This window comes from Patagioenas fasciata, chromosome 21 (genome assembly GCF_037038585.1).
Source record: "Patagioenas fasciata isolate bPatFas1 chromosome 21, bPatFas1.hap1, whole genome shotgun sequence".
NCBI classification, from domain to species: Eukaryota; Metazoa; Chordata; class Aves; order Columbiformes; family Columbidae; genus Patagioenas; species Patagioenas fasciata.
The window spans coordinates 2,141,603-2,168,836 of record NC_092540.1 but is presented as its reverse complement, the minus strand read 5'-3'; the positions used below and the strand labels follow the sequence as shown (position 1 = coordinate 2,168,836).

At 54.0% G+C, this 27,234-nt stretch overlaps 1 protein-coding gene and 2 long non-coding RNA genes across 3 annotated transcripts; 2 read left to right on the top strand and 1 right to left on the bottom strand.

Moving 5' to 3' along the window:
• The first annotated feature begins 5 nt into the window (after positions 1-5).
• On the top strand, positions 6-7,302 carry MTCH1 (mitochondrial carrier 1). Its single transcript, XM_065854670.2, has 12 exons — positions 6-260; positions 915-999; positions 1,482-1,588; positions 2,012-2,089; positions 2,386-2,443; positions 2,856-2,907; positions 3,063-3,122; positions 4,213-4,306; positions 4,654-4,701; positions 4,869-4,936; positions 5,574-5,649; positions 6,005-7,302. The coding sequence occupies exons 1-12, from the start codon at positions 6-8 to the stop codon at positions 6,077-6,079; spliced, it is 1,056 nt and encodes a 351-aa protein (XP_065710742.1). The 3' UTR covers positions 6,080-7,302.
• A 2,107-nt stretch (positions 7,303-9,409) lies between these two features.
• On the bottom strand, positions 9,410-11,326 carry LOC139829605 (uncharacterized). The gene is made up of 2 exons (XR_011742178.1): positions 10,670-11,326; positions 9,410-10,144 (listed from the first exon to the last, which is right to left on the bottom strand). It is a non-coding gene; the product is annotated as an uncharacterized lncRNA (long non-coding RNA).
• LOC139829606 (uncharacterized) lies at positions 10,617-26,669 on the top strand. Its single transcript, XR_011742179.1, has 3 exons — positions 10,617-10,782; positions 21,930-22,185; positions 26,598-26,669. It is a non-coding gene; the product is annotated as an uncharacterized lncRNA (long non-coding RNA).
• Positions 26,670-27,234: the final 565 nt, after the last annotated feature.

Genomic DNA, 27,234 nt, shown 5'->3' with positions numbered 1-27,234 from the left:
ACGCAATGGTTCCGCCCAGCGCGGTGGCGCAAGGCGCCTGCGGGCAGCGCATGCGCAGTGGCGGCGGGGCCATGGCGGCGGAGGCGCCGCTGCCCCCGGCGGCGCGGGCGCCCCCTGGCGGTGCCGCGGGGCGGGAGGCGACGGCGGCCCCGGGCGGGGGGGCGGCCCGGGCCGAGGGCACCGAGGGGCTGTTCGTGGTGCTGGGAGCCGGGCTCACCGCCGCCAGCCACCCGCTGCTCTACGTCAAGCTGCTCATCCAGGTCCGAGGGGTCGGGGAGGCGGAGAGGGGGTCACCGGGAGGAACGGGAACCCCGTGTATAACGGGGGATCGGGGCCTCGATACCATGAAGGGAGGGGGACAGCTATATAGTGCCCCCATGAAGGCCTTTCTGAGACGGGGACTGCTGTATGTACAGCCCCACCTGTTTATAATGGGATGCAATGGGGTCACTTATATAATGGGGGGACACCCCTATATGATGAGGGGACACCCCTATATAATGAGACAATGGAGACCCCCTGCAAGAACCCCCATGTATAACAGGGGATGAGGTCACTCTGTATAATGGTATAACTGGGAGGGCGAGGGCAGCTGTAAATGGGGAAATCTATAAGAGGATGAGGTTACCCCCTACAACACAGACCCCCTATAGAATAGGAAACCCTATGTAATGGAGGGATGAGCACCCTTGTACAACGGGGACTCCTTTGCTACAGGGGCATGTGACAGTGGACAGGGACACCCTATAGAGTGGGGTCCCCCACAGAATGGGGGAGGTGGGGATACCCTGTGCCATAGGGACTCTATATGATGAGGGATGAGAAACCCCTATAGAACGAGCATCCTGAGAACCCCTCTGTGACAGGGACATGGGGATGTGGGCAGGGCCTTGCTTACCAGGTTTCTCTTGCAGGTCGGACATGAGCCGCTGCCTCCAACCGTCGGCAGAAACGTGCTGGGAAGGAAAGTCCTGTACCTGCCCGGCTTCTTCACCTACGGTGAGCGACCATCCCAGCCCAAAAACGGGGCCGGGAGCCTCCAGCCCAGCCAAGCCAACCTCCAGCAGCGCTCCTGCGCTCATCCCACGAGACATAAACCACTACAACCAGTTGTGAAACTATCAGATTTACCTACCTGTTGTTGGGGACAACGAGGTGGTGGCCCCGGCACTGGTTGCTCTGCGTTTGCCCCACAGCAGAGGGGCCGGGGTGGGTTTGGGTGCTGTGGGTTTGTTGGTGGGGGGTTTTGCGTGTGTTGGAGAGACCATTTACTCTCATCTATCCTTCCAGATTAGATATGACAGGGAATACTTAAGGATTCTTTGCATCCTATATGAAATTTGTTTAGGATTGTTCTAATAAATCACTTACGGTGGGACTGCAGAGCGCTGAGCTCCGGCACGGTTTTGGCTGAACACCGGAGGCATTTGGGGTGCTCGGCCGGTTCCCCACTGACAGCAGCCTGGTTTTTTCTTCCCCAGCCAGACACATCGTGGAGGTGGATGGGAAAAGAGGCCTCTTCCGCGGCCTTACTCCTCGCCTCATCTCAAGCACTTTATCAACCATCACCAGGGGGAGCGTGAAGAAGGTAAAGGTCGACTTCTCTCTCCATAAATCAGTTTGCTGGGTCAGCCAGTGCTACCGCAGCAGAGCCCAGGAGCTGTGGCTGCACGTGGAGGAATAATTTGCCCGTCATCTCTCTCCGTCTCCTGAGGGCTTTGAATTCTCCTCCAGGACAGGAGGAGAACAGTGCCCATATCCCTAGAACTTATTTTTTAAACAATTTTAATTTAATTTGAACAGTCACTTTTATCTTCTGTAAGCGGTTTCATAACCCATCTCTTCCCCCGTTTTACTCACCATCCTTCCTTCTCCTGTGTTCCTTCTTGCCTGTTTTTCTTCTCCTATCTCAAATGCAACTGCTCGTGGTTTCCTCCTGTCCTCAGACACTGGGGGTTTGTGGGTCGGCGTCTCCATCGCTTTTGACCGTGTTTCTTCTCTCTCCACTCAGGCCTTTCCACTGGAAGACATGGAGCACGTTTCTAACAAGGATGATGTGAAGACCTCCCTTAGGAAAGTGGTGAAAGAGGTGAGAAGTGGATATTGCAAATCAGGGAGATCACATTGGGGATGTGCCTGCGGAGCAAAGGAAGCTTAAACTGTAGGTGAAATTACTCGTAGAGAAGCTCTGGGTGAAAAGGCCGCGTATTTAGTAGCCACTCTGTGCCCAGCTATGAAATATTTTGTAGGAATAGAGGTTTACCATGAGCAACAGATTTCAAAAGAGGGACCTGTGATGGGTGTCGCTGCGCGGAGGGAAGGGGCCTGACCTGCGTGGGTCGAGAAACGCAGGTTTTCATCCAGCTGCGGTTTTCCTCTCCCCAGACCTCTCACGAGATGATGATGCAGTGCGTGTCCCGGCTTGTCTCGCACCCGCTGCACGGTGAGTCCTGTCCCGCAGCTCCCTCCGGACTGAGGATCACCCCAAAACCCCCAATTTACTCGATGCGCTTCTCTTGTCAGAAACAGCTTTGCACAAAGCTGCAGAGCAGACACGGGGCTGCGGGGTTGCTTGGAGGGACTGATGTTTGGGGTGGCCTTGGGGACCAACCCAGCCGAGCTTGTCCTAGAGATCCCACTGGGATTAGGGCCAGAAGTCCTTCCCATCCCATACAAACTAGGGGAGGGCACCGTTTCCTAACAAGTCTTGCAGTATAAGGACCATGGAGAGGAGCTGGAGATGAAGCCAGTCGAGGGGAGGGAGGGCAGAATGGACAGGTTGCGTTTTCCTTCACCTCCATTACAACCCAAACTGGATTTGTTTCTTTGCCAGCCCTGTGTTTCTTTCCTCCTAGTGATCTCCATGCGCTGTATGGTCCAGTTTGTGGGCCGGGAAGTCAAATACAGGTGAGTGGCTGCAGCTTGGAAGAGTTTGGCGAGTTCTCAGAGCCGGGACAGGGTCCTTGGGCTGAGAATCAGCCTAATCAAACCTTTTTACGTGTCGTGGTGGGATGGAGATGGAGCGACCCCTGCACGCATACAGCTCCTGTGCTTTCTTGCAGCGGCGTGTTCAGTGCCATCGGCAGGATATTTAAGGAAGAAGGGATCCTGGGGTTCTTTGTGTACGTGAGTTGTTGTTTCGATACTTTCTCCGGTCATCCGAAGGCGCTGATCGCTCTGCCGGCCTCAGAGTCGCTTTGAGCTTACCCTTCCGAATAGTAAATAATAGTAAAGGCAGCTCCAAAATTTCAGGAGGGATTATGAGGCCGGATGCTTTCAGCTCTGCAGTCACAAGATTTGGACCTCCAGGTGAAACGTGAGCTCATCAAGAGGTGACCAAGAGTCACAGGAGGTGTCACCCTGTCCTTCCCCGAGGGGAAAGGGCCAGGGGTCTGCAGAGACCCCATCAGTTGAGTGTCACCACATCTTCCTTTTGCAACCCACAGCTTCTCTGCAGCCCCAAATCTCCTCCATTAAATACAGGTTCCTCCGGGATGTTCCCTGTGTGCGGCACCCGGCATCCCTCCCTTTTCTCCACCTCCCAAGGAAATAATGTGAAAGGAGCCACTGCATTCCCTTCCTCCATGTAAAATAAACACCCTTAGTGGCCTAATTAAACTTAATAGTTCACAGGAAAGGCTTTAACACAACCCAAAGCATCTCAGGAGGGCTCTGAAGTTATACGTGCTCTACAACCCCACTAGGAAATCACACGTCTGTGAGGGGAACGTAAACTGCGTCTGTAGGACCAAACCGCAGCAGTTCTAATGCACCCAAACACATCCACTCCCTAAAAATCATTGCACTGCGCTTGTTTTGCTCTACGCGGCAATAACGGTGGCACACGCTCGCTCTGCGTGCACGTCTGCCTGGAGATAAAGATTCTCAGGGGCTGCACTTATCTCGCTGCCCCTCGTATCTGCAGCAGTCAAGCAGGGCCAAGATTTGGGGTAGAACAAGGGGATGTGGCTGAGTTGTGCCCAAACAACAAGTCCCAAACTTCCTACTCCAGAGCATCCCTGATCCAGAGTTGCTGGCAGCACATGCAGGACCATGTTTGAAGGCCAGGAGAGCTCTTCCCCAAAATCTCCCCTTTTCCCTTCAGTTCTTCACAAAGTAAAGATGCATTTTTGGGGGGTGAGGGTGGGCCGGACACCTCGGAACGCAGCACAGTGACCCTTTTACACCTCACCCCAATCTTTGCCATTGCAGCGGTTTGGTCCCTCATGTCCTGGGGGACGTCCTCTTCCTCTGGTGCTGCAATCTCCTGGCTCACTTCATCAACACCTATGCGGTGGACGACAACGTGAGTGGAAGCACCCAGTGCGGGGTTTGGGGGGCTTGTACTGATCACCTGCAGCTAGAAGGAGTTAATGGGAAGCTGGTGACTGATTTAATACAAAGGGACACTGGGATAAAACGTTGTAAAAGCGCTAAAGATGCCGCGTCTGCTCAGGGCTGCGTTTCAGCTGCGGTGTAGGGGATCAGGTTTGGTGGCAAATGTTCTCCTCGATTCTCAGCTGGGATGCAGCATGGTTACCATTGCTTCCTGCCCCACACCCATCGTCTCGGGCTCAGAGGGATGTCGTGTAGTGACAGTGACAGGCTGGTGTCACCCACCTGCTCCACAATGGCTTTGGTTTCTCTTTCCAGTTCAGCCAGGCATCGGTGATCCGGAGCTACACTAAATTTGTCATGGGGGTACGTAGAAAAACGTGATTTCTCCTCTTCCTGCTGCTGTGGGGTGAGAGCTCGTGGTCTGGAGACAAAAGCTGGTCTGTACTTTATAATCAAATACAACTTTGCTAACATACAAAGGCTGGAACTAGCTTTTTGATGCAATGAACACCGTTTTTCTGTGCTTCCAGATCGCTGTGAGCATGCTGACGTACCCATTCCTTCTCGTGGGAGATCTCATGGCAGTGAACAACTGTGGGTATGTCTGTCACACGGAGATCTAAGGCTTTCCCTTCCTTTCTTCCAGCCCCTTGTCTGAGTCCTCTGCTAAGGATCGTAAAGCTTTCATACAGAACCATAAACTAGGTGGCACCTCGCAGAGTTGGCTCATTTCCTGTCCCAGGTTGCTCATAATTCTAGATCAGGGGGCACAGACAGGAGCGGCGTAAAAGCTCAAGTGGAGAGAAATCGGGAGAGTTGTGGTGGTGCGGTTGGATCCGAACTAGATGGGCGGCAGAAGGGATGACGGGGACCGTGGTGGCTGTGGGGCAGGACTGAGCTGGCTTTCCCAGTCCCACTGCTGCCAGCAGCCTGCATTTGTGCTTGTGGGATGGTGTAATGTCTCGATATTTGCTGGCTCTCAAAGGTGTAGTTACAGCATAGAGTCCTGGGCTCGTAACATATCCAGGTAACGCTCCTAGTTTGTACACTCCAGGGGTAATTAAATTACATGATCTGTTGCATTGTAAATAACGAGCTGGTCATTTGGCCTTCAGCCCAGTGCGGACACGGCTTTTGTGTCCTGGTTTACACTTAGCGCTGCTCTTGTGTTACCTGTCTGGATAACGTGACATCGGACAGGCCGCTCAGCTCAGCTCGCTCTTGTTGCCGTGCAGGTTACGCGCCGGCCTCCCCCCCTACGCTCCCGCGTTCGCATCCTGGATCCACTGCTGGAGGTTTCTCAGTGCTCAGGTGAGCACGGGGCACGCACGGAGCTCCGGGCTCCCTCTGCTCCATCCCTCTGGTTCTGGCACCAGTGCCAGGCACTGGTCACCCCATTACATACCCCAAGTCTGTGAACTTTTGGCCAGTGTATTTCCCAGAGCAAAGCGAGGTGGCTCTGCCCTCTCCATCAGTCACCCTGGGGAAGTGCCCAACCCCAGCACTCGCAGGGCTGAACCCCTCCTTTCTCCTCCGGGGCGCTGGGGCCTTGCAGTGGGCACAGGTTGGTCTCTGCTAAGCCAGCTGCAGGTCCCCGGCTGGGTTTTGGTGTCACGGTGACGCGGGACGGCTGCGCTGACGCTGCGCTCCCTTCTCTCCTCCTCAGGGGCAGCTGTTCCGTGGCTCCAGCCTCCTCTTCCGCAGAGCGCCCGTGCCCGCCGCCTGCTTCCCCATCGACTGACTCCTCGGCAGGGACAGCTGGTGGACTTGGGCTCCTCTAGAAACCCCAAGCTTGTTTTGATATATAATTTTTTTCTTTTTCGATACGAAAATCCATGGTGCCAGAGCAAGACACCCCCTCTCCAGCAAGGCCAGTGACAGATTGCCTTCTGGAGATCTGGCTTCAGGCTCCAGCTGGACCAAAGCTCCATCTTCATGACTGTCTCGACTGGGATGTGTATCAGAGCAGAAGGATGTTGTCTTGTCTCTTTGATCCAGGTTGTAGCTCTGGAATCACTGGGGAGGTCCAGAAAACCAGAAGATGATGTCCAGCCACGAGATATGGGGACAGAAGGTGGTTTTGTTCTGCCAGAGCTCAGAAGCAGCAGATCTGAGGTGACCTCGCTGGGGTGGCACCGCCAGCTGACCAACCTCAACCCTGCGACCCGTATTGAAGGTGTTGAGGGTTCCTGAACACTGGGGAGCACCCCATGTCCCACAGGCCTGAAAGGGAAATCACAGGATCAAACAGCAAAGGGAAGCTGAGTCCCACCACAAAGAGCAGCGCAGTCCCAAGGAGACGGGCACGGCTCGGCTCCCGGGGCCCGGCAGCATCCTGCTGATAGCTATGGACAGGAGGGTTACCCTCACGGGGCTGATTGCCTGGAAAAAAGGGATAAACCTCAAGCTGGCCAAAGGCTTGTGAGGGGTTGAGGGCTCCTCATGCACAGGGGAGCTTGGCCAGCCCTTGTGTAGCAGAGCTCAGCAGCGCAAGATTTATCCTCAGCTCCCCAGATGAAGATTTTCACACCAGTCTGTACTGTGGCAGCAGCCAGGCGGATGTTTTCCGACACTTTGGTTCCCCCAACAAGCAGTGTTTTGCACAGAGAGGTGTTGCTGCACTCCCCAGGAAGAGGTTTTGGGGTCCTGGAGCAGGTTCCCCCAGCTGCTGCAGCAGGAACTGCGGTCGCATCCCGTCCTGGTCCCCTAGGGACCCCGACCTGCCATCGCACAGGGGTTTTCACCATCAGATGGGTTTGATCCGCACCTCCCAGCGGGGTCTGCGGGGCAGCACTGGTTCCCACCCAGTCCCGTCGGTGTCGTGGAGTCGGTCCCGTCTGTCCTCCCCTTCCGGTTCGTGTTAAATTAACAGAAGTTAAATAACGCATGACCCTGCTCCCTAACACCAGAGATTATTTCAAAGAGGATTTAACTATGCTCCAAAATACAGGTGTAAAACAACAACTCTTGACTGTTTTTAAAGTTTTCATGCTCAGAAACATGTTTTTACACTCAAAATTAAGGCCACCCCATGCCCGTAAAACCTCCTAGACCCCGTGCACAGCCCCGCTGCAGCCTCTGCAGTGAAACGTGCTGTTTCCTTTGAGGAATTTACCTGAGGAATTTACCTGCACCAGAGCCAGCATTCTGCCTCCTATTTCTGCCCAGTATCACTAGGGGACACAAACTTCGCTGGGAACACAACACTTGAATATAGCTTTTGGTCAACTTAAATGAAACCCAGGTTTCAAAGCTTCCAGCTCGCAGCCTCAGCTTGAAGCAGGAGCTGCCATCTCCCCTGTTTCTAACCGTGGTTCTTCTTGTCCTGTGCTTTCCTGGAGATATCCCCGCCATGGGGACAGCGTCTGCACCACGAGCAGACAAGGAGAGAACCCAAACCCTGGCTGAGTGCCCCCTGCCCTTAAATTGCTGCCTCGTTAGCAGGTGCTCAGCCCCACAGCTGGTGGGGACAGGGCCTCCCTCCCACAGGAGGGGACATTCGGGGTGAAATCCACCCTCAGGATAACAAATGAAGGGGTGTAGGGGGAAGTTTGGGCCTGGCGCCTGGAGCACACCCAGGGATTTCTCCAAATACACCCCCAGCGCTGCCCTATCTGCCCAGGAAACAAACCTGGGTTTAAATATTGACTCTCTCCTGCACAAGCCCGGGCTGGGTGGAGATGGCGGCTGTTCCGCGTGGTTTATCAGCCTTCGGTGGCAAACAGAGATTGCCGGGACTTTGGCCTCGTGTGCTCTCAGCTGCCGGGGGGAGAAGCGGCAGCGACCGCCGCCGGGAGAGGGAAACTCGGGTCAAGGCTGCCCGGCGACTCCGCAGGCTCCGGCAGGACTTGGGGAGCAATGAGGTGCTGGTGAAAGCCCTTTTATCCCGGGGGAAGTGCAGCTGAGCTGGGACCGAGCGCATCGTCCTTCGCTTTCCCCCTGCAGAACCGTCCTGCTGAAAATCCTGATGTTAAAACACCCCCCACCCTGGCTTTTGGGAGGAGGGCAGCCCAGCAAACCCCTGCACGGTGCCCGTCACCCTGGTGTCTGGTCAGCGGGAGGGCCAGGGCCTGCCTGGAGGGCCCCCCCAGCGATGGACGGGCCCCGTGTCACTGCCGTGCTCCAGGACGTGCCCCCGCGGCACAGCTGCCCTCGATAAGGCTGTTTGCCCTGTTCCCCCGCAGCGCCGAGCTCCACGTAGGCACGTAATTCAAATAAAAAGATAAACTAGTAAGTCTGGTAGGGAGTCTGGGGTCGTGCTGGGAAATGCTCAGGGTAGGGACTTGGTGCTGGCCCCAGATGGGTCCCCTTGTCATCGCTCAGCCCCGTCCCCCGGGATGGGCTTCACCTGAAGCGGGAGGCGATGGAGCAGCCACGTCCTGCTGGATTCCTCCCCATGGACAAGGGAAATCCTTGGGGAGAAAATCCTCATGGAGAAAAGGCCCTCGGGGGCACAGCAGGAGAGCTCGGCGCCGCGGCCTGACCTGCCGCACCGGCTCCAGCCATCGCTGGTGGTTTGGCAGAGCAGGGGCAGAGCCTGGGGACACCACTTTCCACGCTCCCCCTCGCCTGCTGCGGGCCCTTTTTTGGTGGAGAACTCCCTCAAATCCCCCCAAACCAAGCTGTCCCATCCCCTCCTGGGATGGCAGCGCTCTCCGGGGGAGCCAGCGGTGTTTTATCCCACCCTGAGGAGACCCTGGGCCTTGGGGGACAGCGGTGCCGGCACAGGCCGGCCGGGACGTCCCCTTCCATGGCTCCCACACGTCTCCCTTGACGCCTGCACGGCGCTGGGCCCCCGTCCCGGGGGAGAAGCAGGAGGCCCAGCGAGCGGGGAGGGGGAAAAGCATCCCCAGCTTTCGGTTCGGCTCCTCTCCCCCCGGCGCGGTGAGGGTCCGCTCCGCCGCCATGGCGGCCGTTGTGCGAGGTGCCGGCCCTCGCTGAGAACGTGTTAATTCTCTCATCTTTAGCAACGGAGTTTCTCCCTTAAAAGCGGCGGCGCGGCTCTTGTCAGGCTGCCAGAGGAGGCCGGAGCAGCGTCACATGCCGCAAAGTTTTACGAGACGAGCGAGCGTCTGGGGAGAGGGACGGGAGAGGGGACAGACGGACGCATGCACTCGGACACGGAGAAACCTCCTCCGCGTCCCTCCCGCTCCGATCCCAACGTTTATTATTATTTTTCGGAAGAACAAAGACTTTGGGGTGGGTTGGCGCGTTCGTTTGTCTGGGGTTGGTGTTGGTGGATGGGGAGGGGGGAGCCGGCGGCTCGAACGCAAGAAGGTCCTGAATTTCCCTGGCCGAGTTGCCGAGATCGTCTCCGTGAAACTTGGAGGAGGAACCGGGTAGGGGGGAAAAGAGAGGGGGGGAAATAATTAAAGAAATAAAATATGACGTCAGTTGGAGCCGGGGTGCCTTCCCCGCTGCCTGTCAGATGCGCCTGAAAAGAACAGGGCAATAAAACAACAGCCGCCTCTGTCTCCCTCGTTAAACACGGCGCTAATTGGATGTTAATTTTTCCTTGCTCTTCTCACTGCTCGATTGTGAGGGCTCTGCCGGGCTCTCCCTCTCTGCTCGTGGACTCCGGACCTCGCGTTCCCCTCCCGCTCGTCGACTGGAATAAATCAGGAGCCGGGAGTATTAAAAGAGACGAGGACGCGGGGGCGAGCGGTTCGGAAACGGGGTGGGCGCGATGGGTTTGGAGAGCTACGTTAATCTCCCCGCTTCCCGTGCATTGTGCTGCCAACTCGGAGCTGTTCTCTCTGCCCATTTGATTCCTCTTCCCTTCCTCTCCCTTCGCGTTGGGTTTGGGCTGCCGGGCGAACATGTATGTTGTAAAAAAAATGATAAAAAAGGGCGTTATGAGATAAAAAAAGAAGGGAAAAGGGGGGGAAAAAAAGAGGAAAAAATAAAATAAAGAGGGGAAAAGGGTGGAATAAAGGGGGAAAGGCAAAAAAAAAAGAAAAAATGCAAAAGAAAAGAAGGAAAAAAAAAAGCGTGGTTCAATGACGACAAACCCCCAAACCTCCTCCCCGCTCCCCCCGTCTCGCCGCGCTGCCTAACCCCTGCGTGGAAACAGGCGTTTTAGGGAGCCGGAGCAGGAAGTTGTTGTTCTTGGTCTTGCCCAGGTCATCCATGACGGGTACGTGTGCCCCGGCACCGCTCGGCCGCCCCCCGCTTGACGGCGCCGGAGGAGGAGCGGGGGGCCGGGTGGTGGGTTTTTTTTTGGGGGGGACGCGAGAGGGGCCCAAGGGACAGGATGGGTGGGGGAGCGGAGGGGAGGGAGCGGGAGGCGGCGGTGGGGGGAGAGAGCGAGAGCCGGGGAGTAAAGTCCTACCTGGGATCGGTGCCAACTTCCTGCAAAGGGTTACAGCCCCGCGGCTCCGAGCCCACCCGAGGCGAGCGCGCTCTTGTCACGGTTCCAAGGCGAGATGAAGGCAGCGGGAACAGGTACAGCAGATGCCGAGCGGCCTCGTTTGCCCGCCGAGCGCGGCTTCGGCTGGGTTTGGCGTGGAGAAGCTTCGGCTCTCCCGCCGGCGGGGGCTTCGCCATCCCCGCACGAGGCCGGCGGGTGCCAAGGGTGGGGTGCGCGGGTCGGGGGGTGGGCGCATGGCGAAAGGAAAGGGGGGGGTGTCTTTGTGGCTCGTTCGCCTTCTCGCCATTTGGATTAACATGCGGAAGATGCGCCTGTCACTTTGCTTACTGTCAGCGCCGGCTCGGGGATGGGTGACGGCTTTGTTCGGCGCAGCCGGGGGAGCCGTGCCAACTCGGGCTTGGCAGGCGAAGCCGGGGCGGGCAGGGAGAGCGGCTGCCGGGGCGGCCGCGCGGGGACGTGGCCGCAGGCCCGCGGCTGAGCTGGGCGGCTTTGCTGGCGGCGTGCGCGCCCCCCTCTCCCTCCCTCTCTCCTGCGCCCAGGCTGGTGCAGACAAAATGAAAACGTGTTTTGTTTTGTTTTTTTGGCATCTCCCCAGCAGCGCTACCAACCCTGCCTGCCTTCCCCCCCCTTCCTCTCCCCGGTCCCTTCCCCAACGCGCCGCGACTCCCTTTACAATCGCCACAACCCAGGTGCTCGGGCAGCCAAATAAAAAAAGGCCGAAAATACCCTCTGGCACCCAAACCACCCTCAATCCGCCCCCCATGGCGGTGACCGCTCCCAACCTTCCGCCATGGCGAGCGGATCGTTGTTTGTATATATCTTTTTCGGTCCTTTTTTTCTCTTCCCCCCCATCGGATCCCTCGCGTTGAGCGTGTGTGTTCCTATTCAAGGACCCGCCACCTCCCGTCGTGCTAAAACCAGGAAGGAGGGAGCCCAGGGCCGGTTTCTGCCGGGACAGCGGGCGATGGAGGGCGCGAGGAGGGAGGAAGAGGACGGGCAGGCGGGAAAAGAGCCCGGGGGGGGCGGGAAAACACACAACCCACCTCCCTAGGCCTTTTGTTTAACCTGCGTCGATGCAAAGGAAGGTCTTGGCTTTATTTTTTTTCCCCTCCCCTCGTCCTTTTTGATTTTTCCCACCCTGGTGGGACGATTTCGGAGCCCAACGGGGCAACTTTGCGGAGCGGGCAGTCGATGTTTCGGGAGGCGGCGGGGGGCACGTCCCGCGGCCCCCAGCGCAGCAGCGGGTGCCAGCTCGCCTTTGTGCCAGCCTGCGTTGGCCTTGGGTGTCTGGTTGGGATGGAGCCTGGCATCCAGGCACCGCCCATTTCTTGGCGCTGAGCTGCGAGGAGAAGGAAAAGGGGAGAGAGCGAGCGAGAGAAGGGAAAAAAGAAATAAATAAGCCGTCTCACTCCAACTGGCCTTTCTCGGCAAAGGATCCGTCCCCGGTGACCGTCCGGATAAGCGGAGCTAAATCCAGCCACCACTCCACGCCACCGCCGCTCTCTTCCACGGTGCGTCTCTCTTGCTGCCTTGGTACGAAATCGAACCTCGCTCTTAATTTTGGGCTCTTTTTTGTTTTTCCTTTCCGTTCACGCGGTTGGGTGGTTTTTTTTGCCTTTGCTCTGAAATAACGTTGTGTTCCTCCACTTGCTCTGTCGCTTTGTTGTTGCTGTAACCTGCCTTCTCCCCAAAACCCCTTCCCATTGAGCCCTCTGACCCTCGGTGCTAAAACACCCGGCTGTAGAATCAGTCTCCTATAGAAAGGGATGTATAGGAGGTAGGCTGGTCCCGACATGCAGTGTTAGGAGCGGGACCGGACGGGGATTTCTCTCCCTTCCCTCGCCCGGGACGTCCCTGAGAGCCACCCGGGTTGTCGTGTGTTGCGCGGGTGCTCCTCGGGTTCCCCACCGGGTGACACCGAGGGGGTGAACATGAAAATCTGTCGAATCATGTTGGATTTGCAATTCAACATGGCAGCCGCAGCTGAGGCGGCGGGAGCTGCCGGCACCGGGCAGGACGGCGGGCACGCGCGGCCCACGGCACCCGCAGGGCGCACGGGGGACAGGGAGGGCGGCGGGACGGCGCGGAGCCCGGGGCAGAGAATGAGGGTAATTTCATTTCATCTTTTGGGGGGGTGAGTTACACCAGGAGCAGTTCGGGAAGGAGGGAACTCAGGCGGTGTGGGTTTGTCAGCATTAACTGTTTAGAAGCTGGTTGGTTGTGTGCGCTGGCACGGCGTGCCGCGGGGCCGGGGATGCCCGCGAGCGTGGCGGGAGGCGAAGCGGCCGAGGGGCGGTTTTCTCAGAGCGATGGAGGCCTTTAGGCTTTGGAGACGGACCGAGCAGCGAGGAAGCAGCTTTGTGAAGGCATCGGGACGATGGCCGGGGCCGCCCGGTGCCTCCCACCTCGTGGAGGTTCGCGCCTCTCCCCTCGCACCCGGGCGAGATTTGGCACCGGCGTGCCAAAGCTCTCCAGGTCTGCCCGGCTGTAACCGAGCCCCAGGGCTTGGCCCCAGCCTGTGTGAATCTGCTCTCTTTCTGTCAAACTTAATTTAGGCCCCTTTGGGATGCAACAAAAGCAGCTTGTTCGCAGGGCAGGGTCCTCCTTCCCGGCCGCCGTGCACTTTGCAGGCACTGGGGAGCCATGGATGCCTCCCCTCCTCCTTCACCAAATTTTTCACCCTCCTTTTCCCCCGCCTGGCTTCCCCCTCCTCCTCCCTTCTCCAAAAACATCCCTATTTCAGCGACTGATGCGTAACCCTACAGTAAAGCCTTCAAACTGGCCACAAAGCACCCGAACGGCCCGGCCCCACTTTGCGTCTGTGACCTGTGCAGTGCTATGGGGACATCTCCAAAACTGTCCTTGCTGTCCCCTGTCTCCCGGAGATGCTGTTGTGCCTTGTGCACCCAGATTTGGCAGCCGGGACGCTGGGGTCCGGCTCTGAACCTCGATGCTCAGCACAGCCGCAAACAGGTTTTTGATATCCCAAAGTTGATTTGGAAGCTGGAACTCCCCTGTTGCAGGAGCTGGGGGCTGTTGGTTGTTCGTGGTCCCCAAAATATATCGGGATGCTCTGTTCAGCGGAGCACGTTTACACGGCGGTTTACACCCGGACCCTTAATGCGGGTGAGAAAGCAGCGCTCGTGTTTTGCTCGCCAGCCCAGCTTTCCCCTTGCGGATTATTTACACCAACAGGTGGAACCAGACCTTCCCCAGTTTGTCCCCAGTCCCTATTTCTTCCCTCAGAAAAACTGGTGGAGGGCAAACATAAAAAACCCACCCAAACCGATGGCTCCGGTGGGTTCTGCAACGGGCAGCCCGAGAGGAGAGGAAGTCTGAACTCGAGCAAGACACTTCTGACGTGTCCTAAGCAAAACATCTGGCAGCCCTGGGAGAGCCGTCCAGCCAAGGGACGCAGCTGTTTTATTCCACGCAGCTCGCAGCAAAATAGGGCTCATGCTTCCAGAACGTGGCTCAGCAAAAAGGATGAATTCTTGAAACGAGTTGGATCTTTCTGCCGTTTATTGCCGTTGAATCACAAGTTTGCTGTGGTGCAAGCTCTGCTCCATTTCCAGACGGGAGAGCAGGAGGTTCCTCCGAGGTTTGGGCCTCGCTGCGTTAACCCCCCCGCAGCCAGCACAGCCACCGGGGATGTGCACCGACGCTCCTGCGAGCAGGATCGGGCCTCCAGGTTTGTCGAGGGTGGCTCTGGGAAATTTCCTTTGCTTAAAAGGGCCAGGTTTGGCCAAGGCAGAGTTGGGATTGTGATTTCCTTTTTTCTTTTTTATATTTTTTTTTTAAAAAGAAAACCTCGAGCAAAGCTTGCATCGGGGAAAATCGCCTGGTTTGCAGTTGCAGCCGGCGCTGTGCTCAGTGTCTCCACAGGCCAGGCCCATGGGGATGAGCTTCACCCCGCTAGTGACCACCTCTTGTAGGGAAAGAGGAGGTAAAAAGGCCTTTATGGGCTCCATCCTCAGCCTTCCCACTAATTTCCAGCGAATTTGGGGGTACAAGTTTAACGGCGTCCTCATAGAAACACATCCAAGGGCGAGCTGATGCTACCAGCTTCATGCACCACGGGGAACGTACAGTACCCAGGTCCAATTCACCCTCTGTACCGCCCCACAGAAGAATCAATATCATTTATTTTCCTTCCTGCAGTTTTTTTCTCTCTGCACCTCTTTATTCCCTAATTCCCCTCCTCTTTCTCCTGTCGCGCTGGTTTGTTATTGCGGAGTCACTCATGGCTACTGTTGATTTTCCTGTTACTTGGCTGCTGCAAAAGGTGAGGTCTGGGAGGACAAAGCGAGGCGGCCGGGCTGTTATTGTAGGGTTGCTCATGGGCACTGAGCTGTGCTGTCTGGATTTGCATTTGGAAAGCCGGTGAGATGCAGGGCTGGTGCACGCTGGGTTTGCTGCGTTGAGGTTGCTCATCAGATAGTCCTGAACACAGAAAATGTAAGAGGAGAAGTAGCCCGGCAAAGGGCACGACAAACGTTGTATAAAGCAAAGCCTGTGGGGGCTCAAAGGTAGGTATTGTGTTATTGTGGCAACAACAACCAAAAATCACCCTGTGGTTTTGGGAGGTCCATAGGCTGGGAGGGACAGTTTTGCAAGCGTGTCATTGCGGCTGATGAGAGCTGGGATGGACACAGAGGGGTAGAGATGAAGGTATCTAGGAGGGTTTTGCTCCTTCCTCCAAGCTGGCACTGCGGAGAACCTGAGCAGGTGATGAAACCTGACCGCTCAGGGTGTCTCAGTCTCCCAGGAATAAGAGCACAGATCAAGTGTCCGGCATCACCTCCCAGTTTGGTGCGGCCTCTACACCCTGCTGGGATGCCTCTGTGGTTTTAAATCTGCAAAAGCTCCTTCACTCCCTGGCTCCATCAACCACACACTGCTCAACACACACTGGATTACACCCCAGAACCAACTGCATCTCAGCAGAGACACCCGAAGTGCCCATCCCCAACACAGTCCTTGGTACATGACTTGCTCTCATTAGTCCTGAAATCTTCCCGGCTTTTTGGAGATGCAGCAGCAAAAGAGTCTGGGAACGAGCTCCCAAAGTTGGGAAACCTGAGGTGGTGGAGCTGGTGGTGCTGGAGCTGCTGGCCAGGCCAAGGGTGACCTGGGGCTGCATCCAGCCACGCCTGGGAGGTCTCACCTGCATCCCAGCTTTGCTAGTCTGGGCCCTCCCCGGCTCAGGGGATTAGCTGAGCTGCGGTTCCCGGGAAGGGGCTAATGAACAGAGACAGGATAATGAAGCAGGTAAGGGCTTCCTGTCCTTTAGGGCTCAGGAGGAAATCCTGCAGCTGGTGAATCTGGATACGATTAGTGTCCGTTTCTCCCTGTGTAATCAACCCATCTGTTCATCCTTGCGCACCAACGGCGCACGCCCCGTCGCAGGCAGATGCCTCCCAGGCGCTGTGTTGATCCCTGTCTGCCATGGCCACTCCAGGCAGGATCAGAACTAAAGCTCTGAGCCCTGGATGCTGTGACGGTGGCCGCTCCCTCTCCCGGCTCAGGTCAGGCCAGAGGGAGCCCTGTGGCAACGCACTGCGATTGCTGCAAACAGCAGGAGCAAGCCCAGGGAAATTATTGTGGCTTTAAGGGGCCGATAAGAAAGATGGGGACAGACTTAGCAGGGGCTGTTGTGACAGGACAAGAGGTGATGGTTTTAAACTAGAAGAGCAGAGATTCAGGCTGGGCATGAGGAAGGAATTGTTGGCCCTGAGGGTGGTGAGAGCCTGGCCCAGGTTGGGCAGAGAGGTGGTGGATGAACCATCCCTGGAGACATCCCAGGCCAGGCTGGACGGGGCTCTGAGCAACCTGAGCTGGTGAAGATGTCCCTGTCATGGCAGGGGTGGGATGGGGGAGCCAGGAAGGTCCCTCCAACCCAAACTGTTCTGTAATTCTATGAAAGCCTCTTCACTGATGGGAAGGCAGGAATCTCCTCCAAAGAGCTTTGAACAAAAGTTCCAAGCGATCTTTGTAACACACTGATAAGCTCAGCTTACCAGATGCTGCCTGGTCATCTGAGCTCAGCTTTACCGCAAGCAGGTAAAGGTGGATTACGTTTGGCTGCCAGGCTTGTACAGTCTCGTTCATCACAAGGGATCCTGAGTGTGGGTTGCACAGCCCCCACGTGCTGCGGAAGGGACCGGGCTTTTGGTCCTGCTCTGTCGGAACACTGGGTAAAGCTGACGGTGCTGGTACAGGATCCTGAGGGTTTGTTCCACCTTCTTTTCCTTGGCAATCTTGGCCAACTGTGCAAAAAGCGCTTGGCAGCCCTGCATTGGTTTGCAAATGCCAGGCCAACGTGTCGGCTCGGGCTGAAATGCAGTCAGAGGAGGAGCTGATGTGCGGATCGATGCTTTTCCATAACGCAGTGGCTCAAGCTTACAATGGTCCTTTAGCGTCTTCTGAAAGGTCAAGCGTGGTGCCAGAGGCAGGACAATAGCTAAGTGGTACAATTCCCAGTCCTGTTATCAACTGAAACTGTGTGAACTTACAGTTATATTTGCTCTTGTGTCGCATTTGGTTGTTGGAGTGTCTTGAGGGATCTGTTGTACTTTGTGCTGTCCACATGCGGAAGATGAAGATGAGCCCTGCTCTGGGAAGATCTCTCCTGTGTGTACTGTTAAGTGATCCAGGCACCCGAGCTTCTGCCATTTGCAGCCCAGCGCCAAAATGTCACTCCTGGCCAGAAACACTTTGAGGGATGCATCACAGATTAGACATTTCATTTGCTTTCAAGGGCTATTTGTTGCTTAACTTCTATATGCAACCTGTCCTCAGCCCCTGTTCTATTGCTCTGGACTGTTCTTTGGGTCCTAAACCTTCTGATTCTTGTTTGTTTTGGAATGCACTGATTTACCACTAAGGAATAGATGAAAAGCAAAAGAAAACAGCAGAACTTGTTTGCATAGGCCCTACATTGTTCTGTGTGCTGCTGCTGCTGCTGAAACAGAGGCGATAAATCCCACTCCCTCAACAGAAAGAGGGGTTTGGGTGGTGGCTGTGTGCAAACCAGGCCAGGGAAAACAGACAAGCAGGAAAATAGTGGGTTTAGCAGATGGCAGTTGAGGATGGGTTAAACTGATGGGTTAAAGCCAGCACAGCACCATCAATTAGCAAAGATATATTGATATTATTTCTCCAAGGCATTTTTGCATCAACAAAGAGGGAAGAGAGATGGATCTGTGTTATGGTATCTGTGGTCAAACTTGGCTGCAAATAGGAATGTGTGCAGTTGCTGTGTTGGAAAAGGGGAGTTTTGTAAGGAGCTCTGCCTGTGGAAAATATGTCCAGAAGGGCTCAGCCAAAAGGGTGATGAAAATCTGTCTGTTGGTGTCATCGTCAGAAGTGCTGCAGGTGGAACATTTGCTAATCTTGCTTATTTTAGGGGCCTGCTTTCAGCAGCAGTTCATTCTGAACACGCAGCTCTCAAAACTCAGCCCTCTGAAGTCCAACACGACACGCACCTCAGACACGTGCTCACACCAGCCAAGGACAAAGAGCTAATGCCACTTCTCCCCATTCACAAAGAAAGCTCCTCTCATCAGTAAATTAATAAAATCCCTTTGCTTCTCGCTTGCCTTTTCACCCACTCTGCATTTATGAGCCAGAAGCAAAATGGCCGGTGCAGGGAGAACACGATGACGCTGGGGCTGCGTTTGAACCGGGGTGTGAACAGAGCAGAAGGAGAAGACCCAAAGAGACTCCAGCAAACAGCCGCTTTGATGCTGAGGAAGGTCCACAGGCTCAAACACACGACGATGAGCAGCTGATTCCGACAGCTTTACAACGTGGTGGGAAAAAAACAGGGCTAAATCATGAGGACAGAGCAGAAAGGACGATACGTGACCACGACCTGACCTGACCAGTCCACTAAACCCACAGCAGCCCAGACTGGAGGCTACAGAAACATCCCCCTGCTCAGCAGCTCCTCCCTTGTTCTTCGTGACGCTCCAGTGTTTTAATAGCACTCACACTTCTCTCTCCTCACATAAACAGCTCTCTCAGTGACCCAGGTCCACAAAACCTGGGCATTAATGATCTCCTTTCCTTGCTCAGATACCTTCCCCTCCATGCTAACGAGCCTCCCAAGCACAAGAATCCTCTTGGTTATTCTTAAATCCTTATTGCCACCTTTCATCCCATGCAGCCCTCCCATTTGACAGAGATATATTGAACAAGCAACTAGTGCTGAGGGGCTAGATGCAGTTTTGGGGGGCTATTAATACCTTCAGCAATCCCAGCCCCACATGTGTCCCTCACCCCCTATTGCTCCATCTCAGGATACTGGGAAAGGCAAAACACCCTGTCTGGCAAATGTATCTTGTCCTGCCTTGTTCACAACAAGTTTTCGCTTAGAATAAGGATTAAAATAGAGTTCCTCACTTTGTCAGGGTTTTTCTGGAAGACAGTATTGGTGCCAGAGCAGTTGAAATTGTTTCTCATTCCCAGCTTCAAGCTGATGTGCCACACGTGGCCATTTCTTGATCTATTGCTGTGGGCACCAAGAGCCCTTTGGTCTTCATTCTACAAGCTGCCTTGATGTTTTTCTTGGAAGAGAATTGCACAAGAAGTACAATATTTTTTCAGTGCGATGGCTGGGGGTTTCAAGTGAGCCTTGTCTTCCCCAATCTTATTAAAAATAAACCCGACTTGGACCCCTCAAACACCTTCAAAATTCCCAAACTACAGGTTAATTCAAGGGTACAAACCCACGTCCGAGGTTCACGTGGCTCCCCACCAAGCCTGCATGAGAAGTTAGGAGGGGAAAGCACTTAATAGTTTATTACAGGTGATGCTTATTTTCAGGGCTGTTTTAATTAGAGTAATCAATCACAGCACATTGCGAAGCAATAAATCCATAACAGTTTTCACCTGGCTGTCTCAGGTTACTTACAGAGAAGTTGGTGAGGATCAGATGGTGAGGAAGAGTGGTTATTAAAATAGCTTAAGATTTTAGGTTTCTTTACAGGATAATTCAAGATGTTGGCATTGTATTTCTGCTCTGAATTACTCTGCAGAGAAATAGCCTCCCCACTGGCGAGATAAAGCTTAGCAGGTCCAGCCTCCAGTGCTTAAATTTATCCCACAAAGCACCTGTCCAATTAACAACCTTCCTTATAGGATTTTCCTACAAGATCTGTAACAGCTTCAAAACTGTGCTAAGTTTGGCATTTCCAGTTCCCTGCACCCTTAGGGCTTATAACTGGGAACTAAACCATCCTAAATCGCGGGAATAGTCCTAATTATCACTGCGTGTCTCTCCTACGGAAGCAGAAAGCCCAGGGGTGGTTTGATTTGGGTGCTCCTAAGGGTCTTCCCGTGTTGGGTGCCGTCATATGAGGTCGCACGGTGCTTGTGTTGCTCTAAAAATCTTGTTTGGTTTTGGTCAGCACTTGAAGGGACTTATGAATATCACAAAATCGAAGAATCATTTTGGTTAGAAGAGACCTGTGAGACCATTGAGTCCACCCATTCCCCACCCCATGTCCTGAGAACCTCATGTCCGTCTGTCCAACCCTCCAGGGATGGTGACTCCAGCACTGCCCTGGGCAGCCTGTTCCAATGCCCCACAGCCCTTTGGGGAAGAAATTGTTCCTAAATCCAACCTCAACCTCCCCTGGCGCTTTTTGTCCGTCCCGGTGTGCTCAGAGGGACGGGGACAGCCCCGCGCCGCAGGTCGTGGGCAGCTGCCCGCGCTGTCCCTCCTCACCACGGGTGCCAATAGGAACCAGGTCGCAGAGGCCATGTTGCCGTCCCCAAGGCCTCCTCGCCCGCGCTGGGTTCCTCTCCCCCTCCCCACCGTGTTATTTACACCGTTTCCTGCCCAGGGAAGTTGAAGAGTTTGACGTTACCGGGTTGGTTTCCGCTCTCCTGCCCGGCTCCCATTGGGAGCTCCTGGGGAGCCCAGACCCGCAGTGATGGCGGCCGGGGGCAGGACAGAGGTGCCAGCCAGGCCCGGGGAAGGGAACGTAACCCCCGTCCGGACGCACAACTCGAGCTCAACCAGCCCAGGATGGCTGGAAAATCCGACCCCCGTGTCCACCCCTCCACATCGGTCCTGCCGTGGGGCTGGACGGGGTCGCTCAGCCCCGGCGGGAGGAAGGGAGGACGTGCCCGGGCATCGCTGCGGAGCTTTTTGGGTTCCTGCCGAATCGACGCCCTCCCCTCTCCCTCCCTCCCCTCCTCATCCTTCCCACACGCTCCCTCTGGCCTGCGTCTCCCCTCCCTTCCCTTCTCCCTCCCATCCCGCAGCAAACAAAATGGCTGCTGCATGGCCATTTTGTTTTCTGCCTGGAAGGGGGAAGCCAGGACGCTGGGACTTGGCTCTTTTTTGGAGGCTGCGGCCATGTTCGAGCCCAAGTCTCCCGTCTCTACGTGGCACCGGCTGTAGCGAGAGAGGAAAAAAAAAAGGACCTTCTGGAACGAGCCCAAAGTCAGAGACAGAGAGTGGGTAGTTTTGGCGTATGTTGAGCACTGAAAATGCCTGGAATTGCCAAACTGAGCTTTTGTATTAGCAGCGTAAGGCTACTCGGTGCACACAGAGTCGCGGGGCTGCACGACGTAGCCGGACGGAAAGGTTTGTTCGCTATATTCAATAAAACAGCCCTCCTTTCTTCTGTATTTATAAAGTACCAGAGAGCACTGTTGTCTAATTTGTTTTTGGACAGGCGGATGGTTTTACACATCGCCTTGGTATGATTAGAGCCGGCCATTGCCGGACGGTAGCATTTTAACCTGTTGTGTGTCCTCTTGTTTTTGGTGCATACAAGATCCGACCTTCCCACCGATCCGGCAGCGCCTGCATTGAGCCGATGTGACCTGAAGGACTGTATTTTTTGATTTTTAATTATTTTTTCTAGAGAGATTTTTGTCTATCGCCGCCTTGCCTTGAAAGTTTCCACGTCGGGAATACAAAAATCTTAATTTAAATATTAAAAGAAATAGCCGTCGTTGGCTTTTTTAAGCCCTTGCCTTTCTCGCGGGGCTGGAGCCGTGCCGTGCCAACGAGCTGTTTACCGCACCGGCGTGTGTATCCCGCACACGTATAGGTGCGATACACGGCGGAGACGCCATCGACACCAACACGCCTTGAAAGTTTAAGGGAACTTGGTGGCGTTACCGCACAATTTTGCGCAGGAGCGTGGCCAAAACACCAGAACATGCGCCGAAATAAAAGCCTTTTTTTTTTTCTTTAAAGTGATTCTGCATTTCCTTCGGTAGCCTGGATGTCTTGGAGTCCGGAGCCACGTCTCTTCGTGCACGGGCGCTCGGAGGAACAGATCTTTGTGCCGTGGCGTGGGGGGATCGGGCTTTGATAAGGCATCGCTTTTGGGGTGATCGTCCTACCTTTCCTTGAGGGGCTGCCCGGACATCTGGAGAGAAGCAGCCACATCCAGAGAGGAGCTGGGAAGGAGAAAAGAAAGAGGGGAACATCACTTTTCTTGCACAGAAAGGTATTTGCCTCCATATCTGCTCGGCTCGGTACAAACGGACAATATAGATGGTTGCATGGGCAATGGTGGTGCTGGGGCTGCACGTGTGGGCGCTGGGCGGGCGGTTCGCACGGCAAATTGAATATTTAGGTTTAAATCTACATTAGGGGTGGACGTTACCCGCGGACCTTTCGTGAGCAGCTTTTGAACCGAACGTTGAGAAGGAAACTGTATTAAGGGAAGAGTTTTGCAGAATATAACAGGGGAGGATCGTCCTCCTTTAGATTTTTGAGTTAACGTATAGAATTGATCACGGAGCAGGTAAAAATAAACAAAAAAGGTATTTTTTCCTCTTACATATCTTGATTTTTAGTATTTTAGAGAACTTACTCTATGAAATATCAATAGCGTCTCTTTTTAGCTTTATGACAAAAATTCCTGGATATTTTTTTGCCTTCAGGAGAGCGTAAATTTTATGCTAATTCACAAGTAAAATAGGTGAACATTTAGAAAAACCATTACCTTTGTGGCCACCTTCAATAATGGATTGATGAAGGGTTAATAAAAGATAAATCACGTAACAAGCAGGTTACAGGTGCTTGTATTACAGATAACAATACCAGATTCATTAACAACGACCCAGATGTTTATAAACAGGACTCCAACACATCACAGATGAGTAGCTATTTATTAAGATACCTGCTAATTGTCTAATAACAAACAAACGCTCTGATAACGTTGATATGAAATACTACCTACGTCATTAAAAGAGCATGGAGGAAAAGCATTGCTGAGACACACAGGAATGAACTTCACATGTATTTGCTTCCCTTCCCCTATTCGTAGCACCTTTGATTAACTCTTTTGAAGCGTGATATTTTAATATCGACTCCAGGACCAGGAAGACGTTCGGCTTCGCTTTTCCGAGCGGTTCGCCTGGCCTGTGAGAGAGTTAAAAGCAAGTTGTCCTTGTGGCTAGTTTGGCAAATGTCATTTTTCGCTTTCCAGTCGCACGGGTTGCGTCCAAGATGTGCTTTTTTTGGGCTGTTTGCTGCTTTTCCTGTCAGCGGGTTCCCCGGCGGAGCCGCGCGGCTCTGAGCGGCGCTGTGTGCGGATGTACGCCCTGACAACATCGGGGAGCTATCAAAAATCTTCCCACCTCCCTTTGTTTTTACTTATTTTCAGCTTTTTTGGGGGTTTTTTTGGTCTGTTTGCTTGTTATTTTGCCGCTCGGCAATGCGGCAAGGCGAGGACGTGAAGGCACTGCTGCCTTCCCTATGGGCAAAGCTGAGGAAACAAAATGGCCGCCAGTCAGCCATTTTGAGCCCCAGCACACAGGGCTCTGCCCCAGCCCAAACCGGGCTCTGGGAGCCTGAAAAGCCTCTCGGAGACGCCGGGCCCTCATTTCCCACTGAGAAACCCTGCCTGTCCCCAGCACGTTTTGGCACCGACACGCGGGACTGCGGTTATACAAAGGCTGAAAGCAGTGTCTGCTTTTAAAGGAGCGACTTTGTTGTTTGACTGTTTCCTCCTCCCCCCGCCTCCTCCTCCATTTCATTCAGTGCTCCTTAATAAACCAGAGCAGCTCCTCAAAGCTTCGGAGCCTTTCCAGTGGGCTCCATGCCTCCCTGTTTTAAAGGCAGAAACTTGGCCGTGCTTGGGCGTCTTTAGTCTGCAAATGCTTTGAAATTTGGGGGCGCATCGGCTCGGGTTCTGCTCGTCATGAGCCCCCCTGAGCCCTGCTAACTGCAAACCAGCTGTAGGTCACCTCTCCCTCCCCAAAATGAGTCTGAAAGCTGCACTGCAAATGCTATATTTCTGGTTTTGCCAGCTTGGAGGATCTTGCTGTGAAGAAACACATGAATTCTTTACCTACCAATTTCTCCCCGCATAGCAAATGGTGGTTTTCAAAGAGGTCCAGTTCTTAGCAGTCAAGTATCCAAAAATCTTCAAAAGCTGGGCTTAAATAACCTGGGAAAGGCTTTGGGGTGCAAGCTTCTGACTCCTACAGACCCTGTTGGCTATTTTATCCATTATTTCGCATAGCTACATCATATTCAGGCACTTTTAAACCTAATGCTTCAGCATTGATGTGCTGGAAGGGGTCGTTTTGTGTCTGGAAGGGCAGAGCTGGGATGCAGCCCACTTGCTGTGGGGTTTTTGCTGAGAATGTTGGTAAATGGGGAGTTTGCACAAATCCTGAGTAACTCATAACGGCCCTTTCTGCGACCCCAGCAAGGTTTCACCACTGAGCTGTTACCAGCGTGCCTGTGATCTTCCCTCTCCCAGATCTACGATTCTCCTGCAGATATTAAACCAGAACGTCACTTTTCTCTGGCAAACACGGCCGGAAGAGGTGGATATCGTCCTGTCCTAACCTCGTTAGGCTGGCCTAGAAAAACCCTTGCAACCAGAGAGTGGAGCAAGACTTCCCAAGGCTGGTTCCAGCCTCAGCTTTACCATGGACTTGCCATCTGATCTTTTACAAATTGGGTCAACCTCTGTGCTGCTTCTTTCCTCATTTTTCGTCGCCATGGTTTAGACCACAAACCATCCAGGAGAGGGGCGATTTGTCATTGCAATTCCTATAGCACCAACGCCAACAAATGGGTGGGATGGCCGTGGTGATCCTTACTAGGAACTGTATTTCTAAACCCTCCCATTTGTCTCCTTTCTTCCCAGATCAGGACTGCAGAGTCAGCAGCTGGGTATTCCTGAAACCTACACTCATTAAGGCAATTATTGTAATTAAGTCTCCTGTTTTCAAGATTACTTATAGAAGTCAGAAGGGATTTTTTTTTTCTCTCTGTGTATAATTAGATCTACGTGAACTAGGAGTTATTAAACATAATTTCCCACCCACAATTTGAGAGTAGCCCAAACACCTGTTCTCTGCAATAGCATCACGAGTGACCTTTTAGGCGCCTGGCTTACACATCTTGCTTATGCACTTAAATAATACAAGCCACAGATTGGGAACAAGAGCCTCTTCAGAGAAGATGAGCATCCTCTGCTACATCAAGTCCTCTACCATTGCAGCAACCGCTGGCTTTCTTGCCACCACGATCCCTCCTGGTCGACATCCATGGCAGCATCTTCATGTTTGAGAAGCTGAAACACTGAAGTCCAAGCTAACATTTCTGTCCTTGAGGAGGCCGAGTGGCCCCTAACGGTCCTTTGAGCCCAGTTGGAACATCGGAGAAGCTCTGGCTGATGTTGCACGTGCTGAGGAGGGACGCACAACCTCTGTGCATCACTTTCCGTGCCATTTAAAACAGGACAAATAATATTTCCCCATCAGAAGGCTGTTTGGGATGCAAGGTACCAGGCTCTGTGGATGGGCTGGGTGCTTAAGTGCTGTAGGGATCAGTCCTGCAACACTGATTTTTTGATATTAAATGTATTCTGGACAGCTCTGCGTAGGAACAGGGACACTTTCCAAACCTCGCTGCTAAGAGACCCATGCACCCCAGCCCATCCTAACCTCCCTTCTCGAGGATCCCTGCTACAATATTCACCAAACCTTTGGGAATCTCACTTTCTTAGAGTGTTGCCCATTAGCTGTGGAAGCACAAGGCGTTAGGCGGCCTTTATCCCCTTGGGGACTCGTTTCTTAGCCCACCACAGCGCTCAGCAGATGTTTTGGTGGCTGGGGACACGTCCCACGGGGAGTCCTCAGTCTCTGCTGAGCTGCACGTGAGCTTCACGTGCTACCGGCGGCTCCCTTTTCCTTACGTCTTTATTTAATCTTCAAGGGGAATTCTTTCTCACTGCAAAAAAAACCCCTCACACCTTTCTTTTAAGCTGCCACCTCAATACCTTGCGTCTGTATTTGGGTGTAGAGAGAACAAAAAAGCCTCAGGAGGTGAGCCAAGGGCTGGGGGGGCAGCCAGGCCGTCTCAGATCTACTCTAATAGTGCCTGGCTGTGCCGCAGCATTAAAGGGGCACCGAGCCTGCGTGTTGCACTCATTTGTTTAGGAAACGAGATCTGCCTTGATGTACTCGATACCATTACATTTGCAGCCTAAAAGCTTCCTTGTACTCGGTTATTTCTAATCTGCTCAATTCCCCGGAGTGCCCCGCAGCTAAATGGATGGATTCTCTTATCTGGACTGGCGGGTTTGTTCTAGATAGGCTGTGTGTTGGAGAGGTGAGGTCAGCCTGGCTGTGTGTGCCTTGGCGTTATTGCGGTTTCAGGAGAACCGCGGTGTCTGCGCATACGGCCCTGGGCTCAAAGGGAACGGCTGCTGCTTCCGTAAGCTTTTGGGTGCAGAAAGTTTGCAGCCAGCGTGACTGGCAAGGATAAAGTGCAGCTCAGGTGGGCTGGAGGAGGTTTAAACGAGGAAAGGGATCTCCAGGACAAGGTTGGGGATGAGGCTCCGTTTCCCTAACATCGCAAATCTGATGGATTTCCGTGCATTTCTCTTCACAGCAGCCGCGGAACGGCCGATGCCTGGAAGAGGATCGTCTCATCGCCTCGGGCTGCCGCGATCTCAAGCTGTCCTTGAGGCTGAGGTAGTAGATTGAATAGTTGTGGAGTCCGATCCTCCCTTTGAGCAAACTATACAATCTACTGTCTTTCCTAAGGAGACAGTCAGGTCTTCAGTTCGCATCGTCTCCTCCTGCACCGGGCACAGAGGCAGGCGGTGCCAGCAATGCCAAGCCAGCAATGCCAAGCCAGCAATGCCAAGCCAGCAATGCCAAGCCAGTGCCGTGGCGGGGAATCGGGCGAGACCCCTGTACTGCTCTGTGGAGGTGAGGTAGTAGGTTGTATAGTTTGGTGGGAGGGATTTGATCCCATTTCAGGTGATAACTATACAGTCTATTGCCTTCCTTAAAGAGCAGCAAACCCACCAGAGGACTAAGGAGCCCAAGACACAGCACGGCGTTGTTGAACAGCTCAGTGAGTCTTGTGTTGTAGCCTCCAGGATTGCTCCGTGACTCAGTCATATGAGCCACCTACTCACGGAAAATCTCTCTCTCTGTTTCATGGGTGCAAGAGAAACAATGAAATGAGCCGGTGCATCAGCTCCTGGTATTCAGTTCTATTTTTTTGTGTGTTTTTTCCT